Here is a 26,100-nt window from a genome sequence, read left to right on the forward strand (position 1 = left end):
AGATCATCCCGCCCTAGAGGTTGGATATGAGGAATCATATGTGATCCTGGGATATGGCCACCAGACCTCCAGAGAGGCCCCACACACCCCACCCCTTTGGGAGCTTTCTGTGGCAATGCGTGGAGACCCCCCAGGTTCCTCGGTCAATCTCTTTGATAGGGATGCTGCTGATCTGTTAGTGGGGATATATGAATAGAGCCCTTCAGATTGGAGGTTAAAATCCCTATGATTTTGAGTCATTATTACAGAGAAGGGGAAAAACTTCCCCAACAGTCCAACTTGAGATGGTAGGCAAATAAGGACATTCCCCATGAAGGAAATTTCAGGTCATGCAGCAAGCTGGGTGAGGGTGGGGCATAGGTGCCCCAGAGAGTAGAGAGAAGAAACGTGTGAGAGGAAAAGAAAGGTGTAAAGTCAGATAGGTAGACGAGGAGGAAAAAGTTTATTTTTTATAACAAACATGTCATACTTACCACCTCTGTGCAAGGGTTTTGCACATGAGCAGGCCCAATTCTCCTCTTCTGGGGTCCCCCAGCAGCGCTCCTGCTGCTGCATCCATTGACACAAACAACAGGACTCATCCCTGCACCCTACTCCCATGTCACTGGATTTGATTGACAGCAGCGGGAGACAATGGCTGGTCTTGCGGGTGGCTAGAGAACAAAGCTTAGGGGTAGAGTTTGGCAAGAGTTCACCGGTACACCAATCACTCCAGCTAAATACATCTTGAAGCGAAATCATAAGAACTTTTCCTGTGTATTTTTGGGGTCAATATATGGACTTATAGCCACCATCCACATTATTTGTATTTGTTTCTTGTTCACATTTACATGTTTTTGTTTTTTTCATCACAAGATTTATATCATTATTTGGATTTGATTATTCACTAATCAATCTCACCCTGTTTTTATATTTTTTTGGACACAACAAGCCGGACAGGTTTGAGTTCAGGTCTCAGGATCCAATATCAAAGCAGTAAATGTATTAATGCCTTTTTGAAATCCGTATCATTCAATAAATGCCTTTATTTCTCTGTATCTTCTTCCTTGACTGCTTCACATGATCAAGATAAAAGGCATTCTGTTGGTTCAGATATACCCAGATTGACCTGCTAATTTTTCCCAGATTCACCATGAGCTCTACTAAATAGTCCGGATCTTCTGTTCCAAGGACTGATAGACTACCCCGATCTCAGTCACTATCTTTCCTGGCATGGCTGTTGAAGCTTAGTGACAGGGGGCATCTGAGGGTAGTCTTTCTTTGATGCTCATGGCTAGGAAGTCCTACAAGATCTACCATCAGACATGGTAGGTATGTGTCGCTGGGTGTGAGTTCAGGGGATTTCACCCCAGGAATTCTCCATGGGATGCACCTTTCTTTGCCTGTGGCCCAGTCTGGACCAATGTTTGACCCATAGTACTATCAAGAACCAGACTCTGTATTGATAATTCTGTTGAATGGTTAAAGGTTATTAGTGGTGTACCTCAAGGTTTAGTGTCGGAAACCTTATTTTTTTATATATTTTTAAGAGATCTAGAATCTTGGTTTAGGAATACCATTTCAGTCTTTGCATACGACACCAGGCTATGCAGAAAATAACGTCCTTACATCAACTTACAAGCCAACCTCAATGCACGGTTTAATGGGGCAACTGTGTGACGAATTCGATTTAATGTTGATAAATGTAAAGTTTTGCACTCGGGGGCTAAAAATATGCATGCATCATACATACTAGTAGGAGAACACCTGAGGAGTCAATGGTGGACAAGGATCTGGGTGTTCTGGTATATCATAAGCTTAATAACGGGATGCAGTGCCAAGCTGTGGTTTCCAAAGCATGCAAAATCCTTTCTTGTATTAAGAGGTATGGACTGCAGAGAGAAAGAGAGATAATTTTGCCCCTGTACAAATCATTCATAAGACCTTATCTGAAATACGCAGTTCAGTTTTGGGCACCAGTTCACAAAAAAAATATTGGAGATTCGGAGAAAGTGTAGCAAAGAACAACCAAACGCATAAGAGGCATGGAGGAGCTCCGCTATGAGGAAAGATTAGCTGAACTGAATGTATTCTCTTTTGAGAAAAGGAAATGAAAGAGGATATGACAAATATGTATAAATACATAAGTGGTCCATATAGTGAACTCGGTGTAGAGTTATTCACTTTAAGGTCATCACAGAGGATAAGGGGGCACTCTACATCTGGAGGAAAATATATTTAATCTCCAAATACAGAAGCGCTTCTTCACAGTAAAGGCTAAGTTTCCTCTAGTGCGACTTGTTATACGATGTGGGACTTCAAACTTGCATGTCAAGTCATACCCCATGATTTCCAATGAGTGCCATTCATATCTGTGTGACTTTGATGCGACAGGCATTGGTTCAAGTCTCATCAAAATTGCGGAAAAATCTAGTGACTTTCAGGTCGCAATAGTGGAAACCTAGCCTAAGAGCTGTGAAATTGTGGAATAGACTCCCTCAAGAGCTGGTTCTGGCCAGCTCAGTAGATTGTTTTCAAAAAGGCTAGGGTTTTTTCCTAAATGCACATAATATAATGCATATTAGCCGCTTCACCAGGCACTAATCCCTGTGATTGACAACTCGGGACCAGGAAGTGACATCATATGCATTAGTTCCTGGTCTGTGCACAGAAAGAAGGCTCAGCAGACGGAGGTCCATTTAGCTCCTGCCATCCATCGAAGCGACACCCGGCAAGAGTGCACCAGGCCCGCAGGTGGGACAGCGGAGCTCGGTGAACATGGTGGGAGGGTCATGCGTGAGAGGGCGGCGCTGTAGCACCACTTTGCAGCAGTTGTGGATGTGATCTGCGTCTCCACTGCCACTTGTATCACCTCCACATTGAAAGCCGACACTCGGCTTTAGAAAAATACACACACGGCCGGGCGTGTGTTAAAGGCACATGTGTGCAGCAGTTAAAAATCTGAATCCCAGCAAGTGGCTGGGGATTCAGATTTTATCCCCCCTCCTCCCCCACCCATCTCAGCACTATAAGGCAGCTGCCTAAGCCGCTTTATGTTTGCACTGGCCCTGTGTGAGTTTCAGGCAGTGTTGTGTTCTTGTTGGGCCTGTTAACTGTTTTTTTTAGCAGTGATGCCTACCCTTCAGCCTGCTTTTGAACATACTGAAGGTTTTCTTAGGTCTTTCAATGGGAGAGAGAAAATAGGATTTTTGTACTCATCATAAATTCCTGTTCTTAGAGTCCATTAAAGTGATTGTAAATCCTCACCTTGTAAAACAACCCAGTCTGTTTAAAATAGAAATGAAAGGCAAAATAGTTGTGTATACATATAAAAAACATTATATACACATTTTTTCCCATTTTTCTATAAATGATCACATAATCTGTTCTCAGCTGCATATGAGCTGGGGGAGGAGAACGGAACACAGTGGGCGCACAAGCCTAGCGTGGTCAGTTTTTTTTAATAGAGCATAGTGACTGGCTGGATTACCAGGGATTTCACACAAAAGAAGCAATACAAAAGATAACAGGATACTTTTTCATACAAGTACATGGTACAGCAGGCACATATCAGGAATATGAAATGTTGGGTTTACATATTCTTTAAGGGACACAGGTCCCACCCCTCCGAGTTTATATTCATGTTCTTGATACTGCTTTGCTAATACCCTGAAGCATGCCGGTGGTAGAAGGGGTTATACCCAGGGTTGGTCTAGAGTTTTTTTCTTTTTGTTAACCAGTGTTTAATCCTCCTGTAGGTGGCAGTATTATGCCCTGTACACACAGTCTGACTTTCTGACGGAAAATGTGCAATCAGATCGTGTTGTTGGAAAATCCGATCGTGTGTGAGCTCCATCTGACTTTTTCCGTGGGAATTTCCGACACACAAAGATTGAGAGCTGTAAATGGACTCCTATGATATGATTTCTGTGTTGTATTATTAGGTAACAACTGTTCTTCTCTGTATTGTATCAGTTGAATGTTTCACTACCATACATTCTGTATTGTAATGCTTCAATATACTTAAAAAAAACTTTGTTGAAAAAAAAAATATATATAAAGATTGATAGCTGGATCTAAAATTTTCCAACAACAAAATCCGATTGTTTAAATTCCGATCGTGTGCAGACAATTCCGACGGACAAAGTGCCACGCATGCTCAAAATAAATTAGGAGATGAAAGCTATTGGCTAGTGGCCCATGTATAGTCCCATTGCACGTGTTCTACGTCACCGCATTCAGAACGATCGGATTTTCCGACAACTTTGTTTGACCATGTGTATGCTAGACGAGTTTGGGCCAAAATCCGTCTGAAAAAATCTGATGGATTTTGTCATCGGAAAGTCCGACCGTATGTACAGGGCATTGTACAAACATTTCAGAATTGCTCTTACCCTCATTGGACTCAGAACAAGAGAGCTTTATAAGTACAAAAATTATTTTACCTTAGGTTTTGTATGTCTCTTCTGATAAACGTTTTTCTCCATCATCCATTGAGGGACATAACACTTTATAGTCATAAAGCTTGTATTACAGTATCTCACGAAAGTGAGTACACCCCTCACATTTTTATAAATATTTTATTCTGTCCTTTCATGTGACAACACTGAAGAAACAGACACTTTGCTACAACTTAGCTACTGTAAAGTAGTGAGTGTACAGGTGGTATAACAGTGTAAATTTTCTGTCCTCTCAAAATAACTCAACACACAGCCATTATTGTCTAAACCGCTGGCAACAAACGTGAGTACGCCCCTAAGTGAAAATGTCCAAATTGGGCCCAATTAGCCATTTTCCCTCCCCATGTCATGTGACTCGTTAGTGTTACAAGGTTTCAGGTGTGAATAGGGAGCAGGTGTGTTAAATTTGGTGTTATTGCTCACACACTCTCATACTGGTCACTGGAAGTTCAACAATGGCACCTCATGGCTAACAATTCTCTGAGGATCTGAAAAAAAAGAATTATTGCTCTACATAAAGATGGCCTTGACTATAAGAAGATTGCCAAGATCCTGAAACTAAGCTGCAGCATGGTGACCAAGACCATAAAGTGGTTTAACAGGACAGGTTCCACTCAGAACAGACCTCGCCATGGTTGCCCAAAGAGGGGGCATGCACATGCTCAGTGTTATATCCATAGGTTGTCTTTGGGAAATAGACGTGTGAGTGCTTCAAGCATTGCTGCAGGGGTTTAAGGGGTGGGGGGGGTCAGCCTGTCAGTGATCAGACCATACGCCGCACACTGGTCTGCATGGCTGTTGTCCCAGAAGGAAGCCTCATCTGAAAATGCACAAGAAAGCCCGCAATCAGTTTGCCAAAGACAAGCAGACTAAGAACATGGATTACTGGAATCATGTCCTGTGGTCTGATGAGAACCAATATTTAAACGTATTTGATTCAGATGGTGTCAAGCGTGTGTGGTGGCAGCCAGGTGAGGAGTACAAAGACAAGTGTGTCTTGCCTACAGTCAAGCATGGTGGTGGGAGTGTCATGGTCTGGGGCTGCATGAGTGCTTCAGGAACTAGGGAGCTACAGTTCATTGAGGGAATCATGAATGCCATGTACTGTGACATACTGAAGCAGAGCATAATCTCCTTCCTTCAGACTGGGCCGCATGGCAGTATTCCAACATAACCCCAAACACACCTCTAAGATGACCACTGTCTTGCTAAAGAAGCTGAAGGTAAAGGTGATGGACTGATCAAGCATGTCACCAGACCCTATTGAGCATCTCTGGGGCATCCTCAAACGGAAAGTGGAGGAGCGCAAGGTCTCTAACATCCACCAGCTATGTAATGTCATCATGGAGGAGTGGAAGAGGACTCCAGTGGCAGCCTTTGAAGGTATGGTGAACTCCATGCCCCAAAAGGGTTAGGGCAGTGCTGGAAAATAATGGTGGCCACACAATATATTGACACTTTGGGCCCAATTCAGTCATTTTCACTTAGGGGTGTACTGACTTTTGTTGCCAGCGGTTTAGACATTAATGGCTGGCTGTGTGTTGAGTTATTTTGAGGGGACAGCAAATTTACACTGTTATACAAGCTGTACACTCACTACTTTCCATTGTAGCAAAACGGAAAATTTATATCAAAATACTTACCGTAATTTTCCTTTCCTGATGGACTCCATGGCAGCCAACGTGTGGGTTTAGTCCCGCCTCCATTACCCTATAGGACGATACTCCCATAAATCTTTGCTCCCTGCCAGAGGCCGTGTTCGGTAACTATCCTACTCCAGCCATTTGGGAGGGAACTCCTGCTGCCATGGAGTCCATCAGGAAAGGAAAATTACGGTAAGTATTTTGATATAAATTTTCAGTTTTCCTGACAGACTCCATGGCAGCCAACGTGTGGGAAATAACTCGCCAAAACACACCCGGGTGGGCAAAATGCTGCTTAACAAAGATTTATTTGACACCGTCAACCGACAAAACTTTAACTCCAAAGTCAACTGAGGATAATGAGACATAAAAGTGTGTATTGAAGACCACGAGGCCGCCCTGCATATCACATCAGGAGCCACGTGGCGAGAGGCCGCCCACGAGGTAGAAAGACTTCTGGTCGAATGCGCCGTCACCGCCTGAGGAGGAGCCAAGCCCTTTTCTCCGTACGCCCACTGGATTGCTTGAACTATCCATGCTGCAATTGACCTGACTGATGCTCTAGTGCCCTTGTTCTTCCCACAGAACAGAACGAACAGGAAGTCCGACTGCCGGAATGGAGCTGTAGCCTCCAAATAGAGCTTTAATGAGCGCCCAACATCAAGTGGATGAACTTCCGAGGATCTGAATATGGGTAGAGAGATTTCTTGATTTTCATGAAAAACCGAGGTGACCTTAGGGTTTGACCCCAACATTGGAACTAGGACCACTCTGTCCGGAAAAAAGGTTAGAAAGGGCTCCTTGACTCCTAGAGCTTGAATCTCTGATACTCGTTTTGCCGAGGTGACCGCCACCAGGAATGCAGTTTTCAAGGTGAGTTCTCTGATGGAAAGAGCCTTACTGAAAAGAGAAAAGAAGTCCAGAACTAGAGGCAGATCCCATTTAGGGAATCTCAGTTTTTTCTGAGGTCTCAATCTTACTGCACCTTTGAAGAACTGCTGGATAAGGGCATGCTTGGCCCACGGAACCCCTGTAAATGCGGAGATAGCCGAGACTTGAACCCGAAGGGAGCTAACTGACAAGGGTAAGTCCAAGCCTGATTGCAGGAAGCCCAAAACGTCTTGAACTGCGGGTGAAATGTAGGAACTAGTTCTGGAGGACGCATAAGATACAAATTTAGCCCAGATACGTTCATACACCTTATTAGTACTTCTTCTCCTTGCACTTGAGGGTGGAAATGGCTTCCTTAGGACACCCTAGTGCTTCCAGCCTTCCCCTCTCAAGAACCAGGCCCTCAACTGAAGGTGAGCCGGACATGGATGGAGAATCGAGCCCTGGGAGAGCAGGTCCCGTCTGGATGGAAGAGGAGCTGGGTCCAGAAAACTGAGGAGGGATAGGAGAGGAAACCAATGCCTGTTGGGCCAATGCGGAATTATTGCCAACACCTCCACTTCTTCCCATCTGAGTCTCTTCAGGAACTGAAAGATAATTGGAATTGGAGGGAAGGCATATGCCTTGTTGAACCACCACTGCTCTGTTAGGGCATCTATCCCGTAGGCCTGCGGATCCTTGAACCTCGCATAGAACCTCGTTAGCTTCCTGTTGAAACGGGAGGCGAAGAGATCCACTTCTGGAGAAATCCCCAGGGATAGAACCCACTGAAACACATCTTCATGAAGGGTCCACTCGTTGTTGTCCAAGTGGACTTGTGAGAGAAAGTCCGCTTGGACGTTGAGAACTCCAGGCACATAGGCTGCTGATAGGTTGGCCAGATTCCTCTGGGCCCAACGCATTATTGGATCCACTTCCCGCAGCAGAGACCGACTTCTGGTGCCCCCTTCCTTACGTATGCGACCGCAGTCGTATTGTCCAGCCTGAGGACTACGGATGCTCCCACTATCAGATGCGGAAATGCCAACAGCACTAGGAAGGCTGCTCGTAGTTCTAGCACATTTGACACTATTCCCCAAGAGGGAAAGTCCCAAATGCCCTGAGCCACTTCCAATGTGCCCCCCAGCCCTTGTTGCTGGCATCTGATGTCATTGAGATCCATTTGATTGGAAGAAGAGAGTGGCAATTCAACAGGTTCTCCCGATGAAGCCACCAGAGGAGGGAACCTCTCATGGTCTGAGTAATCTCGATGGACTGGACCTTTTCTCCCGACCATTGGCGAAGAAAACCCATTTGAAAGGGGCGCATCCTCCACTGTGCCCACTTCACCATCGGTATGGTGGACACCATGGTGCCTATGATCTTTAGGCAATGAAGAGCACTGAGACGAGACGAAGAGAGGGCCAGGTGGATCCTGTCCCGTACTACTGCAATCTTCTCCTCGGGCAGAGAGATGGTACCTTTTGCCGTATTGAACAGAGCACCGAGGAACACGAGAGACTGTGTAGGAACTAACTGGATTTTCTCCAAATTCAAGAGCCACCCGAATTCCTTGAGGGTTGCGATGACTTGATCCCTGTGTTTCAAGAGACAATCTTTGTCCTGAGCCAGAAGAAGCAAATCGTCCAGATAATGATGAATCCGGATTTTCCTGACTCTCAACAATGCTACAACTGCTAGAAGGACCTTCGAGAATGTGCGAGGGGAGGTTGACAGACCGAAAGGAAGGCAGGTAAACTGTAAATGAAGCTGGCCAATGGAGAAACGAAGAAACTGTTGGAACTCTGTGGCCACTGGGACGTGAAAATAGGCGTCTTTGAGGTCTATTGAGACAAGCCAATCCCCTGGCTGCACTGATTGTTGAATTGTGGACAGAGTTTCCATTTAGAATTTCTCCTTTCTTATGAAGCGATTTAGACGTGTCAAGTCTATTACGGGTCTCCAGGTACCGTTCTTTTTCTGGACCAGAAAAAGAGGGGAATACATTCCCATGCCGCGTTGGTTGTCTGGAACAGGAATAGCGGCGCCTTGATCCAACAAAGATTTTATGTAGGTTAAAAGAATTTGTCTTTTCTCTTCCGACCTTGGAATGGATGTGGGAACACACTTGAGTTTGGGGACACTGCTGAACGACCAAGTGTGCCCGGAGGAGACCGTCTTGACGGTCCAAAAATCCTGGATCGAGGCCTCCCAGACGTGCCGAAAGTGGAACAAACGAGCTCCTACCCGGACCGCCTGGACGGGCCCGATCTCAAAAGGACTTAGTAGGCTCCTTTTCCCCCATCGAACTGCCTTTTGCAGATTTTTTGAGAGATGTCTGTCTGGACCTCCAAGATCTGGAAAATTCCCGTCCAGGCCTGTAAGTGCGTGCCTCCCTGGCACGGTCTTGACCCTGCTTTCTTGGGAACGATCTCCTTTGATTCTGCAGGTGCCTATCCTGGGGGAGTAACCCCGACTTACCCCCGGTGGCCCGAGTTATAGCACTATCCAGCTTATTGCCGAAAAGGGAAGAACCTTCAAAGGGAATACAGCACCAAACCTGCTTAGAAGCAGGATCAGCTAGCCAAGGACGGAGCCACAGGGCACACTTGGCAGTTACAGACGAGAGCATAACTTGAGCCACCAGTCGGATAATATCGATCAAGGCCTCTCCCAAGAAAGCCGAAGCCAGTCTTAGTTCTTGAATGGGAGAACTCTTGGCCAGATCTTCTGAGACATTTCTGAGTGTTTCATCAACACTATCAGACCAAACTTCCATCTCTCTAGACAGGGCCGCTAAGGCCAGAGCCGGTTTACAGGCCATGCCAGCCGTAAGATAGATCCTCTTCAGGTCAGAATCAATTCTCCTGTCCAGAGCATCCTTAAAAGAGACTGAGTCCTCAAGAGGAAGGGTCACATGTCTGACCAATCTCATTACAGCCGCATCCACCAGAGGGGAAGACTCCAAATTTTTAACTTCTTCCTTCTTAAAAGGGTAGAGTCTCTGGATCTTAGAAAGAAGAGAATTATTTTTCTCTACCTTGCTCCACTCATCCGAGATCACTTCTCCCAACTCTGAGAGGAAAGGGAAGCTAATACGCTCCTTCTTTAATTGTTTAAAAAAGTTTCTTTGCTTCGCCGGAGCCACTGCCGGCTCTTCCCAGTTCAGCGTTTCCTTGATGGCTTTGACCAAAGGAGGAAGCAGGGCAAAGTCAAAACCCGAACCAGACTCTTCTTCCTCAGATTCACTATCTGAGAGGACAGCAGACGGATGGCTAGGCAAAGAGGAATCCCATGTGTCCTGGGCCTGAGCATCCCTCCCCGGAGACCTTGGAGACTCTATGGGAGACAAATGGGGGGCTTCAAATTTCTTCAGACTGTCCTTGACCAATCTTTCCACTATAGACTTCAGCTGTTGGCCAGAGTCATTCTTTTCACCCGTCGCTTTAACATAACAGGCATCACAAAGGGACTTGTCAGCAGAAACCTGTGTCCTGCACCCCCAGCATAAACCTTCAGCTGCGTGACTTGGGCAAGCTGTTGAAGGGCAGTAAGATTCTTGGCTACGGAGACTGGTTCTCGCAGGAGAATCATGACGCCTGGATCTGGAAGAGGAATGCCGGCGGTGGGACTTAGACAAATCACTTCCTCGGTGAGAACTCCGGCGTTGAGTAGACCTAGAAGGGCTGAAAAAGGCAAAAACAAGCAATGTTAGTGGAACATCCCCTAATGTTCCACTGTCACCCACCCCCCCCCCCCCCCGGCAGTTAACCCAAAAAAAAGTACCTGCTCCGAGAGGGCTGGCCATTAGCAGGCGGCGAGGCATCCAAAGGATCCATCAGGGTTGGAAATAAAACAGCCCCAATTAAACACATAGAACAGCTAGGATAAGCAAAGATAAACTGACCTTTCCCATAGACACATACCTAATGCTGAAAAAACCAGGGCTCAGGAATGGCACTGCAGGCTTAACAAGCATCCCAGAGGCTCTGCAAGCTGTTCTCTGTTTTTAAAACTGCCGCCTTAATGACGTCACAAATTACACCATGAAAACGCTAGTGCGCATGCGCGAAGCCCGCAACGCGCATGCGCGAACCAAGCCTCGTCCTCGCGCCGGTCTCACGCATGCGCAGAACGACCGAGCGGCGAACGAGGAAGTAACTGGGCGGCTGGAACGCAAGGAAACCAGCCGCCCAGCAAGCCAGATACATCAGATACAGTGCTGTATGGGGGAAAAAGAGACACACCGCAATAAAACAAGCACAGAAAATGACACAGAAAGGCTGCCATGGACAACCTACAGCTCACCACTCCTGTAGACTGACACCAGCCGAGGTAGGTCCCCAAACACATGCCGGACTTCTGGGAGGGGGGGCGATAGTCACCTGCTAGTAGCTAGGCTCACGACTAACACGCGGCTTCACCTGTCAGTGACCAGGCATACACCTCTTCAGCGCCTCTTCCATATGCCCCTTTTCCATACTCCGCTAGTAGCTAGAGCTTATTGGAAATATGCGACTCCAAGTCGCTCGGCCGGTCCGTATCGCAGAAAAAAATGCAAGTCTTCAGGGTAAAAAGACATGCTAAGTCCTATGGAGGAGGACAAAAAAAGAACACGGCCTCTGGCAGGGAGCAGAGATTTATGGGAGTATCGTCCTATAGGGTAATGGAGGCGGGACTAAACCCACACGTTGGCTGCCATGGAGTCTGTGAGGAAAGTATAATTTCTTCAGTGTTGTCATATGAAAACGTATAATAAAATATTTAAAAATGTGGAGGGGTGTACTCACTTTTGTGAGATACTGTATGTTACCACTTACAGGGGGGTTTGGACACTAAGCCCAAAACTGGAGACTAGCCCAAAGAGAGCATAATTTATCTTGCACACTCATTGATTTTAAAGCAGTTTTAAACCCTTACCTTAAAGCGGTTCTGCACGTAAAAAAAAAAATATTAAAAGCCAGCAGCTACTAATATTGCAGCTGCTGACTTTTAAAAAATTGACACTTACCTGTCCCAGGGTCCAGCGATGTTGGCGGCAGATGACGAGCGATCGCTCGTCTCTCTGCTGCCCCAGCCGCCATCCTCTGTCAGGGAATCGGGAAGTGAAGTGTTGCAGCTTCACTGCCCGGTTCCCTACTGCGCATGCGCGAGTCGCTTTGCGCGTCTCTGCTGGTCCCCGCTGTGTCCTGGGAACTGTGCGTTTCCCAGAACACAATGGGGGCGGGGCATCTGCGGCGGTCTGTCCCGGAAGTGGGTGCAGATACCTGGATTATCCAGGTAACTGCACCCCCCTCCCCCCTGAAACGTGCCGATTGTGGCACCGGAGGGGGGGAGGGATTGGAGAACCGCTTTAAAACAACCCATTCTTTTTAAAATAAAAATGAAAAGCAAAACATTTGTGTAAAGACATAAAAAATATTATAAATTTTTTCCCTTTTTTTCATAGGTGATCACTTTCAGTTCTCAGCTGCATAAGAGCTGGAGGAGGACACGCAGCAGCTGCACACTTATCCTCCCTTTGAAGGGGGGTGGGGGGAGGGTACAAGTCTGATCATTGGACCAGAGCACACGGAGTTCCCAGTATAACTGGAAAACTGACAACGGTGTATGTTCTCCTGCTTGGTGTAGTCAGTTTTTAATGGGAAAGCAGAGCAACTGACAGGAAAACCAGAGATTTCACATAAAGGAAACAATACAACAATACTGTATATTTTTCATACAAGTACATGGTACAGCAGGCATATATCAGGAATATGAAATGTTGGATTTACATATTCTTTAAGGAGGATTCACATCTTTCAGAAGTTTTAATGAGCATAAAATAAGAGACATACAAAAATAAAGGGCAACAGGCACTACACACAGGGTAATCACATTGACATATGCATACTGGTTACAAGTCATTGAGGGTTCTGTTAACAAGTGGAATCAAGGATGGACATACATAGTAGGTGAGGTTGAAAAAAGACATAAGTCAATCAAGTTTAACCTGTGTGTGTGATTATATGTCCGTATTACTATTACTTACTATCCCTGTATGTTATGGTCGTTCAGGTGCTTATCTGAAACTATTGATGCTCCCTGCTGAAACCACTGCCTGTAGAAGGAAATTTCACCTTGCCACTCTTACAGTAAAGAACCCTCTACATCAGCCTTTCTCAATCTTTTTAACGCAGAGGAACCCTTGAAATAGTTCTCCAGTCTCAGGGAACCCCTGCTAAAAATTAGAAATCTACAACTCATGATACATTAGTGTAATGGTCAGTGGGAAGCATGGTCTTTACACTTGTGGTCATTGGGAAGAATTAACTCCTTACAGATAGCTTAAAAAGATCAATGGTGTCAGTGGGAACTTATGTGAGAGGCAGAAATGGCCCAATGCTGAAAGAACCCCTAGCAACCTCTGGACGAACCCTAGGGTTCCACTGAACCTTGGTTGACAATCACTGCTCTACATAGTCTAAAGTTAAACCTCTTTTCTTCTAAACTTAATAAGTGGCCACATGTCTTAGTAAACTCCCTTCCACGGAAAAGATGCATCCCTATTGTGGGGTCACCAGTATGGTATTTGTAAATTGAAATCATATCCCCTTTAAAGCGTCTCTTCTCCAGAGAGAATAAGTTCAGTGCTCATAACCTTTCTTCATAGCTTATATTCTCCAGTCCGGTATTAGCTTAGTTGTCCTTCTCTGTGCTTGCTCCATTTCCAGCACATCCTTGCTGAGGACTGGTACCCAGAACTGGACAGCATACTCCAGGAGAGGATGGACCAGAGTTTTGTAGAGCAGGAGAACTATCACTTTATCTCTTGAGTTAATCCCCTTTTTAATGTATGCCAATATTCTGTTTGGTTTGTTAGCAGCAGCTTGGAATTGCATGCCATTGCTGAACCTATCGTCTACTAGGACCCCCAGGTCCTTTTTCCACTCTTGATTCCCCCAGAGGTTCTCCCCAAGTGGGTAGATTGCATTCATATTTTTGCCACCCAAATGCATTATTTTACATGTTTCCACATTAAACCTCAATCGCCATGTAATTGCCCACCCCATTAATTTGTTCAGATCTTCTTGCAGGGTTTCCACATCTTACGGAGAAGTTATTCACCTGCTTAGCTTAGTCTGCAAATACAGAGATTGAACTGTTTACCTCATCCTCCAGGTCGTTTATGAACAAATTAAATTGGATTGGTCCCAGCACAGAACCCTGGGGGACCCTATTTTCCACCCCTGACCATTCCAAGTACTCCCCATTTATCACCAACATCTGAACTCGCCCTTGTAGCCAGTTTTCAATCCATGTACTCACCCTATGGTCCATGCCAACGGACCTTACTTTGTACAGTAAATGTTTATGGGGAACTGTGTCAAATGCTTTTACGAAATCCAGATGCACCACATCTATGGGCCTTCCTTTATCTAGATGGCACCTCACCTCCTCATAGAATGTTAGATTGGTTTGGCAAGAATGATTCTTCATAAATCTATGCTGATTACTGCTAATGATACTGTTTTCATAACTAAAATCTTGTATATAGTCCCGTATCATCCCCTTCAAGAGCTTCCATACTATTGATGTTAGGCTAACTGGTCTGTAATTTCCAGGGATGTATTTTGGCCCTTTTTTAAATATTGGTGCTACATTGGCTTTTCTCCATTCAGCTGGTACCATTCCAGTCAGTAGACTGTCAGTAAAAATTAGGAACAATGGTCTGGAAATTATTTGACTGAGTTCCCTAAGGACCCTCGGTTGCAAGCCATCTGGTCCAAGTGACTTATTAATGTTAAGTTTTCCAAGTCTATTTCTAATTCTGTCCTCTGTTAGCCACGAGGGTGCTTCCTGTGATGTGTCATGAGGATAAACACTGCAGTTTTGGTTACTGAAGCCCCCCCGATTCCCTTGTAAAGACTGAGGAGAAGAATAAATGCAATACCTTCGCCATCTCCCCATCCTTTGTAACCATATTTATTTTCTCATCCTTATAGTGACAATATGGTCTGTCCTCCCTTTTTTACTGTTTATATACTTAAAGAATTTCTTGGGATTTTTTTTTTGCTCTCCTTTGCTATGTGTCGTTCGTGTTCTATCTTACAATGCACATTATCAGATGCTGTGCTGTGCATTCTAGGTAAAACACCAAACGGTTCATGGTATATTGGTATGGTTGTAAATGGCCACAGGGAGGATAAAGGGGGAGAATCATAAGAATGAATACATAGGTCATATCAGTAGGCGGAGTTGCTAGTTTAAATCAAGGATCATTCCTCTGTATTGCAGGTGGAAGCGTCCTCTAGCCAGGATGCACATCTTTCTCATTTCTGTTTAAAACGTTTTTCAGTCAACAGCTCCTAGTAGAATATGGCTAAATGCTAAACCTGGGCAGTAACTCCAGTCAGCCACCCAGCTCTCTGTCAAAATGCTAAAATACTGGTCAGCAGAAAAGCCTTTTAAAAAAGCCAGATTTTTTTTTCTACCCTTTCTGAGTAAATGACTCTGAAGTGCTTCACTGGATGAGATAATTAGGTTACTGGGGGGGGAGGGGGGGCGAGTAGCTCTCTCCCCCTGGGCTAAACAGTAAGGAGTTATATTCTCCATTTCAACGCTAAAGGCTCCTAGAGCTTACTTACTTACTTGGCCTCAAAAAATTCAAAATGGAATTCATTCAATCTGTGATAGACTCCCTCCACAAGAGAGATTTTATGAAATCAATAAAGATTCAGATTCCCTACTTGCACATCCTGATCTATTGAGGCGGCCAGCAATTTCTTATCATTACTGTGGAGGAAAGTTGTTACCAATTTGCGGGTTTTCCATTTGGTCTGTTATCAACACCAAGGGTGTCCACCAATGCGTAAACCCTTGGTTCTTGCCCTTTTGCATCTGTGGAGCATCCCAATTATAGGTTACCTGGTTGACCTACTGAGGTAGCAGTCACAATCAACATCATTATCACTTTTTAGATGCATAAGGAGTTTGGTTGAATACTGAACTTCCAGCACTGATTCCAACCTGGAGTACTTGGGTCTTACTCTGAACACCACCACCATGGTATCCCCACTGGAGGTACAGTTTACCCAAATTTGCATAAAAGGCCTTCAGAGAAACATCCTTCAGCTGTGTTACAGTACCTTATAGTTTAGATCCCATCTGCAAAATATTAATTTGATTGCATATAGGCTTTTTCTATCTATGTAATGTATGTATGTATGTGTGGGTATGTCTTTGAGCTGCATCTACTGTATCTAAACCATTTATACTTGTTATCTGATCTGACCTAGGTAATAATACAAATACATTTTCACTATGGCATTGCATTGTTAGACTCCATGCACACTGGGCTTAAAAAAAACACCAGTTCACTTGGCAGAATAAACTGAAAATAAAAATAACGCTTTAGAGTGTTTGTACACAGTTTAGGAGACTTTAGCATTTTTTTCTGCAAAAAATCAGAAACGCAGTTTTCTTCTTTTTTTTTTCCCCTACCTCTATGTGCTGAGCTAAAAATATGCCTGAAATCGTACTAATGCGCATGGACACATAGGATGATAGCATTGAGCTGCTTCTATGGGCAAAACACAAAACTCCTGTAGAAGCAGCGATTTTTAAGCCAATGAGCATGGAGCTTTACAGATGCAAGAAGCCTTTTCTATTTCATTTGATCTGTGAAACATGTAGGATAAGACATTTTTGGCCATTGTAATGAACAGTTCAAAAGTAGTCAGCTGTTTTGGTTATCCACATTTACAAGCTGCTGTTTAATAATTCTGTGTGTCAGCTTTTCTTCGCAGTTGTCCCTAAAAACAGCAGGGAAAGCAGGTATTATACAGAGTGCTGAGAGACAAAATGATGATTTGTAGCATAGGGGAGAGGAATTCTCCCTTCTAGCATTGCTAAGAAGTTAAAATGACTCTGCAATATTATCTTCAAGAAGATTATCCCTTGGAGGAAAAGCAAGCCTATTTGTCTCTCAGAGGTATACCTGGAACCAGTCAGATTGAAATCTGCACTTTAAAATGGCAGGATTGGAATCTGTTGGTTATGGAATACTAAAAATAGTATTTCCCCTAGATTGCAAAAAAAAACAAAAAAAAAACCCTTACAACTTAAGTGCAGATACTGTTTATTGCCTACACACCATAGCTCATTAAAGCGGTGTCTGCAAAGGCTTAGCGCATGATATAAAAAGTACAGTAACACATAAATTCTCATTCATTAAAAATCTTTTTTAAATTGCACTGCATATTGTGATATGTTTAGGAATGAATGCCTAAATCCAGGCACAGCTATTTGTTTTCCTTTATTTCTCACATAAACACTGAATTTTAGTATATACAGCAGGTAGCTTAACGTGATTGTAAACTCTTTTTTTTTTTTTTTCTCTCTAAAAATAACAAACATGTTATACTTACCTGCTCTGTTGAAGTGGTTTTGCACAGAGGAGGCTGGATCCTCCTCTTCAAAGGTCCCTCTTCAGCTCTCCTGGCCCCTCCCTTCTGTCAAGTGCCCCAGTGTTCCTGCTGAACAAAAGCATCTCCACAACATGATGTTGCTACCACCATATTTCATGGTGGGGATAGTGTGTTCAGGGTGATGTACAGTCTTATTTTTCTGCCACACAGTGTTTTGCTTTTAGGGGAAAAAAAAGTTCAATTTTGGTCTCATCTGACCCGAGCACCTTCCGCATGTTAGGTGTTTCCCTTTACATGGCTTCTCGCAAACTGCAAACAGGACTTCTTATGACTCTCTTTTAACAATGGCTTTCTTCTTGCCACTCTTCCATAAAGGCCAGATTTGTGGAGTGAGCAACTAATAGTTGTCCTGTGGACAGATTCTCCCACCTGAGCTGTGGATCTCTGCAGCTCCTCCAGAGTTACTATGGGATTCTTGGCTGCTTCCCTGATTAATGCTCTCCTTGCCTGGCCTGTCAGTTTAGGTGGACAGCCATGTCTTGGAGAGTTTGCAGTTGTGCCATACTCTTTTCATTTTCGGATGATGGATTGAGCAGTGCTCCCCAAGATGTTCAAAGCTTGGGATATTTTTTAATTTTTTTAAAACCTAACCCGGCCTTCAACATCTCTACAACTTTATCCCTGACCTGTCTCATTTGTTCCTTGGCCTTCATGATGCTGTTTGTTCACTAAGGTTCTCTAACAAACCTCTAAGGGCTTCACAGAATAGCTGTGTTTATACTGAGATTAAATTACACACAGGTGGACTTTATCTTCTAATTAGGTGACTTCTGAAGGCAATTGGTTCCACTAGATTTTAGTTAGGCGTAGTCGAGTAAAGGGGGCTAAATACAAATGCACGCCTCACTTTTCAAGTATTTATTTGTAAAAAAAAAGAATTGAAAACCATTTATCATTTTCCTTCCACTTCACAATTATGTGACACTTTGTGCTGGTCTATCACAGAAAAAAACAATAACATACACTTATGTTTTTGATTGTAACATAACAAAATGTGGAAAATTTCAAGTGGTATGAATTATTTTCCAAGGCACTGTAAACCTTTTAGGACATACTATAAAGGCCAACAAGTCCCATCAGTAACCACAACAAAACTTTCAAGGCATGTTCACACTACCCATAGGGAAAAATGGTCAGTTTTCTCAGCAGATAATCACCGCTGCTGGCAGAGTGGTGCCTTGTATTTTTTTTATTTCAATAGATTTTTATTTAAAATTTTGTTTACATTACAACGTAAAGGATACGCATTGACTTTCATGCATTTGTAATCTCACAAAACCATTAATTGGGAACGCAGAGCAGGAAGTTGTAGGCCATTATGTCTTATAGTAGTACTTGTTGCTCTGGGCTGCTCAACCCCCCCCCCCCCCCCCCCCCCCCCCCCCCCCCCCGGGGTGCCCAATCTGGGAACAAGCTGCACCTCAGGGGGTGACACTCCATTGCCCTATGTTGTCAAATTTAGCCTTGTTCTATGTCAGAGAGACATTCTAATGATATGTCAACTTGTTAACTATGAGGTTTCTTTTAGGTCCACACTTAATGGCAGTAGTTTCCCTAAAGATATCTTCCGTAGCTTGAAAAGTCAATGGGTAAAGGGGAAAGAGTATAACTATAACCAGATAAAAAAGAGGGAGGGAGAGGAAAAGAAGGGGAGAGAGCCTGCTAAGAGGCTCAAATATGCAGGAAGATTGTCAGAAAAGGGGGATGTGCAGCTATGGTTGTCTTAGGTTTTGTCTATTCGTAAGCTATCTGTTGGTATTGTTTTATGATAGTTTATAAGATTTATACCAGTCTATCCATGGTTGCCAGTTATTTAAGAAGATGGTGTGTTTCCCTGATATTGATGCCAGGATGTGCTCGTAGGTATAATGAGTAGCGAGGGTATGTATAACGCTATTTACCTCTGGGATGTCAGGTGATTTCCATATTCTGAGAATGACTAGTTTAGCTGCTAGAAATAAGTGGGTGGTGAATTGTCAAAGTGGTATTGGAATGTCTTCTATGGCAATATTTAGTAATGCTAGGGAGGGGAATGGTTGAATAGTCAACCCTGTCACTTGACGATAGATTGTGAATATCTTTGTCCAGAATTTAAATAAGTTTGCTACATGACCATAATATATGGAAAATGTTGCCTACTTTGGAGCAGTTCCTCCAACAAAGTGGAGATGTCGAGGGACTGAACTTAGCTATGCGATATGGTGTCAAGTACTATTTTTGTGTAACTTTATGTGATAATTCCCAGAGAGATATGCATTTAGTGACTGAATATGTGTATTGAATGGCTTCACTCCATTGTGCACTTGAGAAGCTAGTAGCGAGGTCCCTTTTCCATGCTAGCATGGAATTGGTCTTCTCTAAGACTGACTGACTTGTTGTGGACAATATTGTAAAATAAGGAAATACCGCCTCTGTCATTCGTTGGTAGTGAGATACTTTTTAATTTGCCAGTGTATTTCGTATGGTGGGATGTGGATACTAGTGGTATATGACTGCAGTCAAGTGTAAATGAAGTATTCTAAGTGAGATAAATTTATATTCCTTTTGGAGAGATGTAAAAGATTTAAGCCTAGGACCTCTGTATAAGTCTTGCAACCAATTGATTCCTTGTTTAATCCACCTGTCCAAAGACAAGTCAAGAATCAGTAATGTTATAACGGATAAAGGAATTGGGATATGGAATGTCGGGCAGTTGGATGGGTGTGTTAAGGCTTTCCAGGGATGTAAGGTCACTAATACTGGGAGAGGAAGATGTTTTGAGACTTGTTTGAGGTATGCAAAGGCTAAGGCATATGTATATAGATTACCTCCTGGGATACTTGATTGCTCTATGTCTCTCCATAGCAAGGTGGATTGGTCAGAAAACCACCCTTGTAGTTGTGCTAGAATAGCTGATCTGTGGTAGTCTGCTAATATAGGTAGGCCTAAGCCCCCAGCTTTTCTAGTTTAGCTTAATTTAGTGAAGGCACTCCTAGCTTTTTTACCCTCCCAGAGATATCTGGATAACATTGATTGTGATGTTGTAAAGAATTTTTTGCTTACTGGTATTGGTACCAAGCTGTAAACATATAATAGCTGAGGTAGTATTTGCATTTTAAATGCCGCTAAGCGGCCAGACTAGGATAGTATATGCTTGCTCAAGGTGAGAAGTTTTGCCCTTAATTTGGTTTCTAGTGGAAGATAATTTGCTTTAAATAGTAGTTTCGGGTGAGAGGTAAGTATTATCCCTAGGTATGAGACTCCAGAGTCTTGCCATATGAAGGGGTACTTATTCTGGAGATATGTTTTCTCCCGTGGGGCGAGTCCCAGGTCAAGAACATAGGACTTAGTGTTATTTACCTTATAATAGGAAATTTTGCTATATTGTTCCAAGAGTTTTGCAGCACATGCTAAGGATATTGATGGTTTAGTAAGCATTAAAATTACATCATCAGCAAAAAGACTAAGAACATGTTTGCGGTCGTTTATATCAAAATTGTGGATATCAGAATCTTGTCTGAAACTTGAGGGCAGGAGTTCCATTAGCATGTTTAATATCAACGGTGATAATGGACATCCCTGTCGGGGGTGTCTTGTGTTTTTACATGGCAAGGCATTGTTTCCTGTTTTTTCCTATGGAATATCATTTTGTTACATTTCATTAATTTCTATGTTGGATTGCCTATCTGAGCTGATTGCATAAAAAAAACACAGGCTCACACAGAAACCCACAAAGGGATGTGGAAAACTGCAGCAGTGTTTTTGGCACAGCTCTGCCCCACAGGTGACAGCTGCAATGATATGTGAACAGGGCAAATATAAAAATAGTTTTCTGTATGTCCTTGCAGAGAGCTGCATTTTTTTTCTGCAGAAAAATGCAGCTCTCTGTTATAGTGTGAGGCCTCACTTATCAAATCATTACCCATTTTGATATCTGCAGTTAAAGCATGCCTAGTCTACAGAATTTGGATCTGGTCCAGTTACAGATTTTCCCAGAAGTATGCACCAAGATACAAGTCAGATTTTTGGGATTCCCTGCAACAAAAAAAATGCATTTTTGGTGAGATACTCCCAAAGGCAACTCACGTCTAAATGGATGCAGCCCTTCCTAATTTCCTCATTAGTGTACTGAACGTGCAGCAGCTGGTTGATAAAATCACTCCCATTCACATTTACTCTGCTTATGGACATAGAATAATGGCTATTTCTTTAGAATAACAAAAGGTAGGATTCTGCAACAAAATTTGTTAAAATCACATAGATCACCCAGAGAAGAATGTTTTTTTTATTCTCAGCAAAAGTGAAGTTTGTGACTGACACCTCTTCTGAAAAATAGACACCTGTTTAGTTCCGGTCCCTTTATACCCCCCTCTTCTACATATTACCCAATAGTAGAGATGTAACATTTCCAGAAATGTTAAAGCTATGTGAAAAAACATTTTTCCCCACGATTTTCAAGAACAAATGGACACGGTCAGAAAAAATTAATAAAATCAGCGTGGAGTAGTTTTACGCATTAAACGTAATTTTGTTACACTGGAAAGGTGAAATTCAGTGTATATAAAAGTATAAATGAACTAAACTTGTTTTTTTTTATTTTATTATTTATTACAAATGCAATAAAAAGGACTGTATATATGAAGAACATTTCAAATATACAAGAGACCAGCTACCCACCTTTCCCTCATAATAATGTAAAAGCTTCCTGCCAATATGCATTTTTAGTTATTGAAAATACTGGTCCAGAAGCATATACAGTGCATCTGGAAAGTATTCACAGTGCTTCACGTTTTCCACATTTTGTTATGTTACAGCCTTATCCAAAATTGATTAAATTCATTATTTTCTTCAAAATTCTACAAGCAATACCCCATAATGACAACTTGAAAGTAGTTTGTTTAAAATCTTTGCACATTAAAAAAACAAAAAAAAACAAAAACACATGTACATAAGTATTCACAGCCTTTGCCATGACACTCAAAATTTAGCTCAGGTGCATTCTGTTTCCACTGATCATCCTTGGGATGTTTCTACAACTTGAAATTTAGTTGATTAGACATGATTTGAAAAGGCACAGACCTGTCTATACAAGATTCCACAGTTAACAATGCATGTCAGAGCACAAACCAAGCCATGAAGTCCAAGGAATTGCCTGTAGACCTCCAAGATAGGATTGTATTGAGGCAAAGATTGGGTACAGAACATTTTCTGCAGCATTGAAGGTCCCAATGAGCACTGTGGTCTCTGTCATCCATAAATGGGAGAAGTTTGGAATCACCACGACTCTAACTAGAGCTGGCTGCCCAGCCAAACTGAGCGATTGGGTGAAAAGGGTCTTAAGGAGGTTACCAAGAACCCGATGGTCACTCTGGTAGAGCTCCAGCATGAAGTAGCTGATCAATTCAATCTATTAATATTATTATCAGTTATGTATTACTTTATCTAGTCCCTATAGTTTAGCTAGTCTATCTATACGCCAAGCACATGCTATCGTTAATATCACAATACTACTACCATTGGCTATGAAATCAATACACGGTCTAAGATCAATTAAATCTCATTTATTTCCCAAGGAAATAAGAAAGCTTACATACGGTATCAATAAAGGTTACAAGAATACATAGCATACAATCAGAATATAATATAAGCAATACTTATCAGACCTTCGCAGCTAAGCCTCATGATGGAAGTGAGAGGCCAAACTCATTGTTGCAACCCTTTTTGTTAAACATACCTCAGCCATACCACACCCTACTGCCAGTCCCATTTGCTTTGGACCAATCAGTGTTCACATGACAGCCCTCCTAAAATTACTGACTGTCCTGCCATACTTGGCTTCTGTGGCCAGTATTGCAGTCAATGTGCCCTGGGCCGTCTTCGTCATCAATCTCTTTGAAGCTTTGTGCATACCAGGTGGGCTGAAGATAACTCCTTTGCTATGCAGATTCTGCCACATTCCTCTACACATTCTAAACATGTGGGACTGCAAACATCAATATGGCTGAGTTCAGTTGTACCAACAGATGTGTAGAACTTTAGATATATAACGTTACTTCTTGTTCACTTCCAACAAGCATTTCCATGTGAAGAGAGGAGAACCTTCCAGAAGACAAGAACAACCATCTCTGCAGCACTCCACCTATCAGGTCTGTCTGGTCTTATAAAAAAAAGACTGAACTCTTTGGCCTAAATGGCAAGTGTCATGTCTGGAGGAAAACAGGCACTGCTCATCACCTGCCCAATAGCATCCCTACAGTGAAGCATGGTGGTGGTGGTATCATGTTGTGGGGATGTTTTTTCAAATGGAGGAACTGTGAGACTAGTCAAAATAGAGGGAAACTTGAATGCAGCAATGTACACAGACATCTTTGAAAACCTGATCCAGAGCACTCTGCGCTGCAGGCTGGGACGAAGGATCATCTTCCAACAGGACAACGACCCCACGCACACAGCCAAGATAACAAAGGAGTGACTATGGGATAACTCTGTTTCCTTGAGTGGCGCAGCCAGAGCCCAGACTTGAACATCTCTGGAGAAATCTGAAAATGGCTCTGCACAGACACTCCCCATCCAACCTGATGGAGCTTGAGAAGTCCTGCAAAGAAGAATGAGATAAACTGCTCAAAAATATGTGTGCCAAGTTTGTAGCATCATGATCAAAAATACTTGAAGCTGTAATTGGCCAAAATGTGTTTCAACATGTATTGAGCAAAGGCTGTGAATACTTATGCACATGGGATCTGATCCCATCCGATCTGCCAAGATGAATGGCAGACTTATCGCCATACATCTGTCTTGAATGGATCGGATGGCAGACAGGTATCAGTGGACATATCTCTGCTGAGATCCACCTACCCATAGGAGTCAATGGATGGCCCGCTCGGATCCACCTGAAAAACTGATCTGAGCGGGCTTATTATGTGAAAGGGGCCTAAGTCACCATATAAAATTTACAAAATGTAGTTATACACCAAACGTTACAAAATATAATCGTACGCCAAATATTACTATTAATACAGATGTGTGAATATTCGTATATCCTGCTGGTAATTGCCTCTGACATGTTTTGCAGTCCTCAGATGTTTCATCAATGGTGCTGCAGGAACATCTGAAAAGTTGAAAGAAGATTTTAACAGTACACATTGTCATAAATTGGACCTAATAATTTGCAACGCTGTAAAATTGATGCTGTAAAGAGCTTACCACAACATCTATCATGAATGTAACAACCACTGGCCTTTGAGAAGGTGTCATACAAGGGATCAGAATACCACTCCCCCAGCAGGCCAAGGGGGGAGGTAAGTTGGATACTGAACCAGAGGGAAGGCAGGGGCTACAGCTTGCCACCAAAGCATGACTACAAAATGGTGAAACGCGTTGACAAGCAATGTGTGGAGGAGTGGTTGGATCATAATCTGTCATACGAATTATATATACACTGAATTCTTTATTGACTTAGGATCCTAACCTTCACAATTGTTGTATTGGGTATCTGTTGACCTTGTCTAACAGTAGGGTGGTGTTTTAGTGTTCTATGTCATTTTAATTGATTTGTTAATAAAATAACCTTTTTTAATATTTTGCCTTGTGATATGCCTACAAAGTGGGATATACTCTCAATTCTTACATATACTTACTGGATGTTAGCATGGTGGGGTTCTTCCCTTTCTACCTCCCTAAATCCAGGGCAGTAAATTGGTCAGGAGAGTGTGCCAGTGTCAAGTAGGATTTAAATAATCTGAGTCAGATCAGGTAGGGAGCATACTGAGTTATTCAAAGGTGTACATGACAGCAGAGGGAGCTTTAACCACTTCAGCCCCTGGAGGATTTGGCTTTCCAAAGACCAAAGCACTTTTTGCGATTCGGCACTGTTTTATGGCTTTTTTAGTTTTTTTTATTAGTAACGGCTGCGATCTGTGATTTTTATCGTGACGTGACATTATGGCAGACAGGACCTCTCCCCATTCTTCCTCTCCGTGAGACAATTGCGGGTATCTCAGCAGACATCTGGTCCACGGGACCCACAATCCTACTCGCGGAGCTCGCAGCGGGTGCGCACCTGCTATGCAAGCCCCGCGAGATCACGTAGTATAATGTGATTTCACTCAGCGGAGCCGACCTGCCGCAGTAAAACCGCGGCGGCTGGTCCGCAAGCGGTTAATAGCTCTTGCTGTTTATTCTCTCATTGCTTAGGGCAATATGCATCAAATGGAAATTGTAAAACTGTGTAATAATAATAATGTGTAGTATTTGTAGCTTTGATTGGTGCTTTGAAATGTAATGTAATAAAGGTGTCCATATTATCATACAATTATGTTAATGTTAAACACACACACAAAAACACTGTATTAATATGTATGCATCATTTTTATTTTTTTAGACCGGTTTGTGGGATCAGAGGCAAAACTCTCATTATCAACTTACCAGGTAGCAAGAAAGGATCACAGGTAATTATGTTTTCAGTGTTGGTCAGTAAATGTTTACTCTCTGATGTGTACAGTATGACTCAATTGGGGTACACACTTTAAGAAAACCGGGTGAACGATCATCCAATTTCCCTCTTCGTTTCACAGCAAATCGGAACCCATGAACAAAAATTCTCGTACAGCGACGGCTTTTTTTTATGTTTTTTCTAATCATGCTCAGTAGGGATGAGCCGAACACCCCCCGGTTCGGTTCGCACCAGAACTTTGGAACGGA

General features: G+C 43.0%; 1 protein-coding gene across 26 annotated transcripts in view; it reads left to right on the forward strand.

Annotated features, from left to right (window-relative positions):
• Positions 1 to 26,100, forward strand: part of GPHN (gephyrin) — a 935,903-nt gene that overhangs the window by 450,447 nt on the left and 459,356 nt on the right. For all 26 annotated transcript variants that reach the window (XM_077464979.1, XM_077464987.1, XM_077464985.1 and 23 more), the window contains exon 6: positions 25,781 to 25,847. In XM_077464979.1, coding sequence (XP_077321105.1) covers positions 25,781 to 25,847 — 67 coding nt within the window. The remainder of the gene's footprint in view (positions 1 to 25,780; positions 25,848 to 26,100) is intronic.

This window comes from Lithobates pipiens, unplaced genomic scaffold (assembly GCF_037356315.1).
Source record: "Lithobates pipiens isolate NorthernLeopardFrog02 unplaced genomic scaffold, aLitPip1_a1.2 Scaffold_30, whole genome shotgun sequence".
NCBI lineage: Eukaryota > Metazoa > Chordata > Amphibia > Anura > Ranidae > Lithobates > Lithobates pipiens.